This window comes from Phanerochaete carnosa (genome assembly GCF_000300595.1).
Source record: "Phanerochaete carnosa HHB-10118-sp unplaced genomic scaffold PHACAscaffold_7, whole genome shotgun sequence".
NCBI classification, from domain to species: domain Eukaryota; kingdom Fungi; phylum Basidiomycota; class Agaricomycetes; order Polyporales; family Phanerochaetaceae; genus Phanerochaete; species Phanerochaete carnosa.
Window position 1 is genome coordinate 264,805 of NW_006767634.1, and position 10,135 is coordinate 274,939.

Sequence of the window (10,135 nt, forward strand, 5' to 3'; positions counted from 1 at the left end):
ACAGACTGAGAGTGTCTTGGATACGGCTTGATACGAGTGTAACCGAGGAGTTTGTTATTTTTAGGTGTCAACTGTCCGGCTTCCCTACTATTGGCGAGCAGTAAGCAAGAACTACCCAGGGTGGTTCAAAGAACGAGTATATGATGTCTAAACGATACGAGGTGAACTATTCACATTCTTGGGCCGCTTTGGTGAGCTTGGACACTGCGAACTGCAGTCAATTTGTCAGCATCTACTGCCGCTTCAATGGAGAATAAAAACTAGAGCACTCGTGCCACCTGTATACGTCGCCTCCTGAGTTCTGCGTAGTACTTACTCGCCCTCCCCCCCCAAAAAAAAAAAAAAGCCCCTTCATCATCGCGGCTAATTGAGCCGCAGTTGTGTGGTGGAAAAAGTCCAGATGAGGAGCGCAAAGCATCCTCTGGTGCCTAATAAAACCGCCACGAAAGTTCCGACTGAGCGTGCGTGCGGTTTCCGTCCCGTCGTCTCAATCACTTCTCGCGGGATACACGGGTGATGTGCGGAGCGCAAAGGCACCCACACACACACGCCTGTGCTGCGGCTGGCTTTTTGATTAGTGACCGCATGGAGTTCCTGCCGTATGACTGGTGATTGAGGGCCTTCTCCATCGACGAGACGCCCGTCACGGTGTACCAGGCGCTGATCAATTAGCAGGCGTGATTCGTTACATGTTGAATCTACTCCAAGGACAGGCAGAAACCAGACGGTGAGCTCCCATGCAGAATGGTCCGATCTGTCATGGCTGCAGTACTGGTACTGAGCACAGAAAGCTTCAGCGGGCACAGCTACCTCCTGGTATGTATTCGTCGTTTCTCACGTGAAACAGCTGCCAATTTTGATCGGCCTTTAGGACCAAAGCCCCTGCCTCTCGCAGGAAATCTTTTCCAGCTCCCTCGAAGTGATTTTGCAAAGACATACGCTTCGTGATTCGTGCTATATGATATGACCATAGCATACTTAGAGGCAATGCTAATACTAAAATACAAGAATATCGCGCCTTCAGGACCTATGTATTACATGAACGTCATGGGCCGCCACTTCATAGTAGTCAACTCATTGGACGTCGCCCGGGACCTTCTCGACAAGCGTTCGGCCACGTACTCACACCGTCCTCGCTTGGTGCGCACCAGTCTTCTCCCTTCCATGCTGACGGTATCCGAGTTCAACCTAACACATGGCAGGTTATGGCTACTGAGCTCGTGGGGCGGAACACCTTGCTCTTTATGAACTACGGCCCCAATTTTCGTAAAATACGCAAATTGGTGTCGACATTCACCAACGCGCGGACCGCCGCCAAGTACTGGCCTGTCCAAGAGGCTGAGTCGCTCAAGTTTGTGCTGAACATGAAGCGGGTATCTGGCGATGCCATGGAACACTGCCGTTGGTCAGTGACTGTTGAGGACCTATTTCGTGCCGAGTTGTGACGTAATATCATGAACAGGGCAACGACGTCACTCATTATCCGGGTCCTTTACGGCATCGAGGCCAAGGGTAGAGATGACAAGCTGGTGCAGTTAGCTGAGGAATTCTCGCTGATAACCCACAAGGCGGTTCAGCCGGGCCTGTGGCTTGTTGACTCGTTTCCTCTTTGTGAGCTGTCTGTCTTCTGTAGAATATTTATATGTATCCTGCGTGCGAGCTCACACCTTTTAGTGCGTTACGTCCCTAGTTTCTTGCCTGGTACGTATTTCAAGACATGGGCGCGCCAGGCACGTGCTCGCATCGAGGAGTTTGCGACGTTGCCGTATGAGATGGTCAAGAGCAACATAGTGCGTGCCATCGTATATCCTACGGGCCACGTCGTCCTGAAAGAACTTCCCAGAAAGACAAGGGGCGTACTATCTCTTGTTGGACCGCCGATCAGCTCCTATCAATGACAGAGCCTCTGTCTGCGGAGGATGAGAAAGATATCCATACCACAGCGACATCCCTGTACTCTGGTCTGTACCACTCGCCCTCGATTTCAAGACGTGCAAATAAACTGACGTGAGAGAATCCACAGGCGGATCAGACACAGTATGCCTCCTTCCCTCTTCTTTTCCCTCTCCCTGCCTCGGACCTAACTCGCCTATCTGGAGTCCGGTACCGCCATGGCGACCTTCATTCTAATGATGGTACGCAATCCCGACGTGCAGCGCAAGGCACAGGAGGAGATCGACCGCGTCACGGGCGACGGGCACTGGATTCCCGGTTTGCGAGACTGCGCACAGTTCCCGTATATCGGCTGCCTCGTGAAGGAGGTTTTCCGGATCAACCCCATCGCACCGCTCGTACCACATAGCCTTGCGGAGGAGGATGTCTACGAGGGTTATCGCATTCCGAAGGGAAGTTGGGTCATGGCGAACTTCTGGTGTGCATCTTTCTCTTGTGAGTGTGGCGTGGGTAAGAGGGCTGAGAAAGAGTGGCAGGGCATATATGTACGACGAATCGAGGTATCCCGAGCCGTATACCTACCGTCCAGAGAGGTTCGAGGAAAACGAGGGTAAAAAACCACAAGAAGACCCGCTTGACATCGTCTTCGGCTTCGGTCGTAGGTGCGCATCTCTCCCGTCATTCTCGTCGCCATTGTGTCTGACAAGTGCCGTTTAGGGTGTGTCCAGGCAGCCACTTCGGCCTGGCGACTATATTCTTGGCTGTCGTCCACATGCTTTTTGCATTCGACATATTGCCCGCCAAAGACGAGCACGGGCGTGTCATTGTTCCGCCTGCTGAGTTCTGTGGTACGACCCTCGCGTGAGTCAACCCGCTCATGCCATTCCAACAGTGCTCGCTGATTTCATAGGTTCTATTTAGTCACCCCAAGCCTTTTCCGTACCGCATGGAAGAGCGGAGTCCGGAGAGAATTGCTCTTATTGAGCTTGCGCTGGCGAATATGCACATGTAGTGATATTGTGTGGTACGTACTCGTGTAACAGCGAATTGGCCTGGTACTAGTTATTTTATAGCTACCTGTATGAGACAATATCGCACGATTTTGGCTCGTCGTTACATCCTCTCTGGCAACAGTTCAAAAATGTACGAGCATCCCGTGAGATCATCTCCACAAACATGAGTCACGGAAGAAATCGTCAACTTCGTCGTGATCGCCATCTGCCGCACCGTGCTCGATAGAGGCTCAACGAGAGCAACCTGAACGGAAGGAGTCGCTGGATGCATGGGTATTGGAGCTGGCAGACTGCGCGATCGAGGCGAGTGCGTTGAGTTGCTGGCGAGAATATGTGCGAGCATGGTCTTCCTGAGACTACTTTGAGGGCGAGAGGGACCGGGATCGACTGTAGCCGTACTTACACTGGATCGAGGAGATTGTCGACTGGTGCCCGGTCGCGTAAAATGTATGCAACGCGAGCAGAGCGAGAAGAACAATTTCGCCGAAGTGTACGCTCGTGCTTGCGCTCAGGAGCGACTCGATATTCAATGCGGCCGACGGCGTCGCGGAGGAAAAGGCGGCATCAAGGCTGCGGACGTCCCGCACGCTGTCTGTAACTTCAAGGTAAGACAATATAGCGATGGCAATGAGACCCATAACAAATTGCGCGGTGAGCTGGCTGACGGTGTAGAAAATGCCGAAGGGAATGCACCAGAACATGAGGTAGGGAGCGCTGTACGCATTTGCGAAGCCAATAATCGTGACTTCGGCACTGGACGGGATAGTGGCGAAAAACTCATCGCTCTGTTTATGCCAGGCGATGCAGAATTGAACTTGCAAGAGGGGCAGGGCTTGTGTGCGGCCATGGGAGGGCCTGATAATACAACCTCGGGGACCCGATGCTATTCATTGCATGCGGCGCAGAAAGATGTTGCTGCGAGTGTCCAGGATCGTGCAAGGCAGCGGCTCGAATTGGCTGCGCGCGACGATTAGTAGTACGGTGATGGGAAGCACTCCCGCCAAGTTGCTGGAGGTATGGAGCTTGCGCAGCGAACCTGGGCTTAGACTTTTTTCCCTGAAGGCTTCAAAGCTTCGAACTACGCTCGGTAACCTGAATTACGATCAGAAATCGGGTTGTGACTAAGCCATTCAATATTCGGATTCGGGTTCGTCTCAGTCTAGTTTATCTCGGTACAGAATATGGTAGGCGCTACGAGGCGCGCGTAGCGTTGAAGGGCTGTGAGCGTACCAACATTAGAATACGCAACTGAAATGTCTACCATGCGATGAGGAAAGCTATCGTCACAGCACGACATATAGAATAACCACACGCACACGAAAAAATTATCTATCAATATGCACTGAGGCAATCCCTGAGGCAATCCCTGAGACACTACATTTGTTAGAACCGAATAGCTCCATGACAGGACAAGATGGGTTACCACGATGATCTATCTTGACGGCTTAGACGTCGTCGTCAAGTCACGCTTAGGGACGCTCGGTTTGGGGTGAGTCGAGGATCTCTCGAAGAAACTTCTGCTTTTGTACGTCGCCCTTGCAAGCAGCGAGGCGGATGATTTGCGGCCGCTTCAGCTGGACGGTTTGCCCGTCGACGGTGTAAGTCGAGGGAGCGCGGAGGATCTTTTCTGCTGTTATGCCCGCCGTTAAACGAGGGCCATAGGTGTACAGGATCTCGACTTTGCTTGGATGGCAAAGCCGAGAAAGGATCTTCCCGGCCGGTACAGCATCGAGGAACCACTCGAACACAGAGAGCTCGGGCGCATATATGCGCAGCTTTTCCGCGGGGTGCACGTCGAGAGCAGCCTGCTCGATGGCTTGCCAGTCCATCGAAGCGACGTCACCGACCTTGAGCTGCTTGAGGAAGAAGAACTCCACGGACGTAACAGAGGCCGAAAAGCTGTTATTTGGGGCACTTTGCACTCTGATGTCAATACCATGGCTGGCAACCGCCTCCGCGTTTAGCATATTGATTTTCATATCTAAAGATGCCATATGAGCAATGAATTCGAGAATTGCGAGATATAGCCCACCGAATGCGGGAGGGTCCATACCCGTCTGCGCAAATAAGCGAATATTCTTGGACATAGACATGCCGCAAATTGCCCGCGCGGCTCCGTGTAAGACATCCCATTGTGAAAAGAAGTCTCGGAAGACATGTTTGAAGAACCCGTGAGGGGCCTGGACACCCGTGATCAAAAAGGCAAGGTCAAGATCGTCGCTGGAAGAACCGCATTCCGTGACCTGGATCAGCCTGAGGAAGTTTCGAGCCCTCTTGTGACGATGATCAGTGTAGCGAGAGGGGATTTTGTCGTCGAAATTGAGCTTGGTACAGCGCAGCTCGCGCAGTTCCGGGATACTCTGGACGAGACGGAGAAGCTCCGCAGTATTGTGGAAACGCATATCGGAAAGCGTAAGCTCGTTCATGGGGAGCATGGAGCCTGGAAGCGACCTCGGAAGGCCTTCGCACCAGGACGTGGGCGCGTAAGTGTCTTTCGCGATGCGATCCTGGTGACGATACACGCCGCTCAAGCGCAAAGTTGTCCTGCGGGTCCCCATCGACTCCTCTCCATACCTGGCCATTCCTGTGTACACGAGATGAAGCCAAGGCTTCACCCAGGGGCCGCTGTAGTTGATGATGAGGCGGATGAGGCAGTCAATCATTATTGGCTCGACCTTCACTGGAGGATCGATGAGCTCGAGGAAGGTGTCCAGATCCTCACGCGTGCGGAGTGTGAGCTCCTGGAAGATGTGGAATCGGCATCTACGAGCCCAATGGCGGCACGTGAGGCTGAACAGGCCGAGCTCGCGTTTGCACGCGCCAAGTGAGCCTTCGTACAGTTGCACTCAGCGCACCTGCGACAGCGCATCTGGGGTCAAATTGCAGCTCCTCCGTTGATCTTCCCTTGAGCGGGTACAAATTAGAGTTCCGAACGCCGGCGGCCCGCAGTTCCCATGTCGGCAACATATCAAGATCGCGCCGGGGTTCCAACGTGCCGCGCTCGAGCGGACCGACAACCTCCGCTCTTCGCCACACTTCGTTATGATCGTTCGTGCCAGGCCTGTCGAGGGGCGACGAGATTAGATCTGGCGCTAACGTTTGATAAGATATGATGGAGTCGCCATTTGCTGACAAGGTTCGGGCTGTGCCACCATCCCGCTTGCACGCAGAGAACAAAGAACGAGCTTTCAGGCTGGGCACCTACTTTACTTCACAAAATTGGACTATCTTTTCCGCTGGTACTTCCGTTACTGGACCACGGGTAGGTTATTCGACAGACACATTCTGATCTGCGCGTACCAATCTTCATCATGCTCCTATTGTAGCTTACCCAACTTGAGGACCTTGCAAGGACAAAGCGCTGCAAGGAACTGTGGAACGATTGACAAGGTTCAGAAATGTCGCTGGCGACGGCTGCAGATCTTCCTCCAGAGCTCATAGACAACATCGTCCGATGGTTCTGCTGCGACAAGCTCGAGTTCACGTTCGAATACCGAGTGCATGAGCAGCGAGAATAGCCTCATGAGTTAGTCACGGCATCGAATTGGATATCGGCCGCACTCGGAGAACGAGAACGCCAGCGAGCGCGTGATGATACTGTAAGATATGACAGCTACTGGATATACGGTAGACCGCCTCAGCACACTCGCTTTCGCTGCAGACCCTGAACTCATACAGTGAAATTACTATTGACTATGCACAGACATTATAAACATGTGCTCTTGGATAACAAATATCATTGGGCTGAGATATGTTGCCGGCCGCCGGATAGCATGCTAGACAAATTCTGGATGGTAGGCAGGCTTATCAAACCATTCAGGCGACATCTAAGGCACCGAATCTCCAAAATATACTGCGGAGGCGGAGCGGATGGAGACTCCAAGTGTGAACTCCAAATAAGAAGTTCGTGCAGAAGCGGTCTATCATTTCTTCAGTGGCTGGTTGTTGCGGAAGATCTCTCATTTAAGCTGTATGCTAGTCGCAGCTGTTGGAGAGCGACCATACAAGCATCATGTCAAAGCGTATGGGAGATTGCAGAGCCGTGTCACGAATTTTTCCAGCCTAGTGCAACTCTGAGCTTGTATGAGAGGAGCCACTCAGCTCCAAGAGCAAGGTTAACGCTCCACAGCCCCAGCGCGACGGCGTAACGGGGCTAACCAGTAGGAGACAACCGCATCACAGTGACGTAAGACTCGTGAGAGTAAGTACCAGTAACACACCAAGAAAACAGCTGTCTTCTTTTCCCCCACCGGCTAAATTAGCTTCACGGCAGGAATTGGTTGCAGCTCATATTCCCGTGAGTTTACGTGTCTTGCTATTATCCCAGCATTTGTGTTCTACAGCTCGTTGAAACGATAGACCACCTTGAAACTTTTGTTAGGATAGTAATCGATCCTCCGACCTTAATCCAGAGCGACTACTTCAAGTTTTAAGTGTTGTGCGGGCCCGACTTCAGGCCGTCGAGCCGTCTAAGCCAGCCGTTTCAGGCCAGGCCAAACCGGCCTTCATGAGCCCTTAGTAGCACAGCTTAGGTGGCACACTCCGACTCGGCCCTTGCACAAGCCGCACGGCCCAGGCCATGGAGCCACAGCCTGCGGGTGCCAAATGAGGATCCTTCATTATCCCTTCAAACACATAAAGAGGGTGACACACAAGTTGAACGTGTTGCATAGGACGCACCGCAATATTCTGATAGTCCTCGATCGCCGCTTTTGAGAGCGGCGATCACGTCGTCACAAGGGGTGCCGCCGCTTCTCACACTTCTTCTATGAAAAGCAATATTTGTAATTTTTTGGGCCCGCGCCACAAACTAGGTGAGAAGAAACCTACTTGCGCCTTCGACCTTCCATGGCGCTATTGTTGCTCTTCGCTGTGTTGCCGCCGCTCTGCCACCGCCACCGCCGTTTGACTGCCGTATACTTGATCGATGTTATAGGTCGCCGTACAACTTGCCGCTCCGTCGGACTGGTCGTACAGGTACAGTACAGCATCTCGGTAACTGAACTTCAAGAACATCTGCGAGTCGCCGAGTCTCCGATAACATTACGAAGAGGGTAAGCACCTGATCCATTCAATCTACACACTTTCAGTGAAGTTCTAAAAATTCGATGGCAGAACGAAATCGTTTACCATCTGCTTAAGCTCGCAACTAATTCTACTTACTTGCCGTTGAGCCGCAGCTACAGGCCCAGCCGGGCCCGCACAACACCGTTGGGCCCACAGCCGCAGTCAGTGTTCTACGCCACACTCACAGCTAAGCGCCTGCTACTCCACGCCGCGTGATGCAAGCCTCAGAGAAGCTCACCGAGCCGGGCAGCAGCTGCTGTGGCGTGGAAATGTGACAGCAGATGTCAACTTGGAGCCGGTGGCAGTCGGAGCGCCGGCCCATGGTTGGCACGAGACACACCGGACAGAGTACCAGTGGGGCAACTCTGTCAAAATTCGCACATTGGAGGAAGACTTCAGATGGTGAACGCTTCAATTGCTCACTTAGGGTGGATATGGGCCATGGAATACTGGGATGTCGAAGATGGCCCTGGCGCAGGCATACCACTCTATTCCTGGCCTGACGTCGTGCATGTACGAGCTAGATCTTCTGGGGCTCAGACACACATGCCCTTTGTCTGTGTAGACTATTGCAACTGTAGTCGAACCAAAGAGCATCTCGCACATCTCGGCCCATGTACTATCTTGTTCAATGCAATCTGCACAAACGAATATATGAATTTAACTTGACGCACAGCTAAATGATTGACGGAATCGCTTTCAAGCTTTTTTTTTTTTTTGCAAGATACTCCTTTTTGAACAAAGTGGGATTTCGTTGTATTAATGACCAGCGGACAGGTGCCAAGTGCTGGCATCAAACTCCCAAGTAGTGCGTAGTGCGGACGGAACAGAAGGTGGGTTCGATGTCGGCTCAAGCAAGTTTGGAATTTACAGCCCTACAAGTCACTAATTGTGAATTCCAACATAAAGTTTGCATCGGCTGACGGGCAGCTCGTTACGTTGTGGCCGCATCATGATGGCTGTGATATCGTATGTCCGTATCGCGATACTCACTTTTCCTTGGAACACTGAGCTTCTCTGAGAAACTAGAACATGCATCATGTGAGAGTGTCTTCATTTCTGAAGCTTATACAACGAGAACTTGAATAACGGAACGTGAGTGACGGTAGTGGTAGTTAGCGGTAGAAGTGCATGGGGTCTACGTGATTGCCGCTCGACGTCCGAACTCTTATCAACACGTGGGTAAGTCACAAGATTTAAGACACCGTGTCTGTAAGCTTCATGCTCCAGCTAATTTCGCAGGGCTCAAGAGCGTCCATCTCGCCACTACCATACGTGACCCCGCTCAGCTGGAGTGGTGTAGCTGCTTCCGCGTGCCATACTAGTATCACCTTCCAAACCATGTTATAAGAGAACTCTGGTGTAACGTGACGACCTTGTCGTATGTACTCTATTTCCTAGATCTCGCCACGCTTTTGACGTTCGTTTTGGGATTGGAGTTACACAGATATCAAAGTCTACCGTTGCGGGACCCATGCCTTTCCTACAGGAACCTACTACCTATTCTTGGCACAAGAGAGGTTGCCGTGGGTTTTTGTGTGCTCAGTATGCGTCGAGTCGCGTCTTGGTCGAGAAGCGACCGATTTGTTGTCAGAGACAATACGTTACTCGGTGAGAATGGTAACCCGTGCCCCATCGAACGTGGCATTTGGTATCCACGTATCAAGCACCCGAGCGTCGACATCGAGCACTTCAGCGATAGCAGCGGTCTTGGGGACATCATATGCTCTCTTGTCTTCGTGTGCCCGACGTGCCCGCCTTGCAGCGGCATGGTCACATATACTGTCTTCTACCAGCACCGAATTCGCGTCGAAAGCGGGCTAGGACGTCACGGCTCTGTGCACAGCGTCGAGCGAGCTGCGCAATCCGGGGTGGCTGCACCGTCTCCTACTTGCAGGGACCACACGTCGTCTTACTCTACCTCTCAAGTCGCTCCCAAAGACGGGCCTTGGAGAAGTCTTGTGCCCTGCTCTGGCGGCCGCCTACCTGAACTACGACCGTATCGCTCTGGAGCAGCGACTGCGGACTGTTGCTGACCACCTGTCGTCGTCTGGCCCCCTGAACGCTATTGAACAGATCTGTAAGACGAAGAGCAGATTTAATTCAACCGCAAGCTCCAAGTGCGCCCTATGGCCGCAGATTCCACGTTAACGGACTGATAG

The 10,135-nt window shown here is 52.4% G+C and overlaps 2 protein-coding genes across 2 annotated transcripts in view; both read left to right on the plus strand.

The window, feature by feature from the left end:
- The first annotated feature begins 980 nt into the window (after positions 1-980).
- PHACADRAFT_175458 (uncharacterized protein) lies at positions 981-3,359 on the plus strand. Its single transcript, XM_007397647.1, has 10 exons — positions 981-1,140; positions 1,203-1,405; positions 1,463-1,611; positions 1,675-1,790; positions 1,844-1,961; positions 2,033-2,037; positions 2,100-2,371; positions 2,430-2,555; positions 2,611-2,754; positions 2,815-3,359. The coding sequence occupies exons 1-10, from the start codon at positions 988-990 to the stop codon at positions 2,903-2,905; spliced, it is 1,377 nt and encodes a 458-aa protein (XP_007397709.1). The 5' UTR covers positions 981-987; the 3' UTR covers positions 2,906-3,359.
- Positions 3,360-9,396: 6,037 nt separating this feature from the next.
- The window catches only part of PHACADRAFT_259171 (uncharacterized protein), a 2,322-nt gene continuing 1,583 nt past the window's right edge, over positions 9,397-10,135 (plus strand). The window contains exon 1 of the mRNA XM_007397648.1: positions 9,397-9,894. Coding sequence (XP_007397710.1) covers positions 9,521-9,894 — 374 coding nt within the window. The 5' untranslated portion in view covers positions 9,397-9,520. The remainder of the gene's footprint in view (positions 9,895-10,135) is intronic.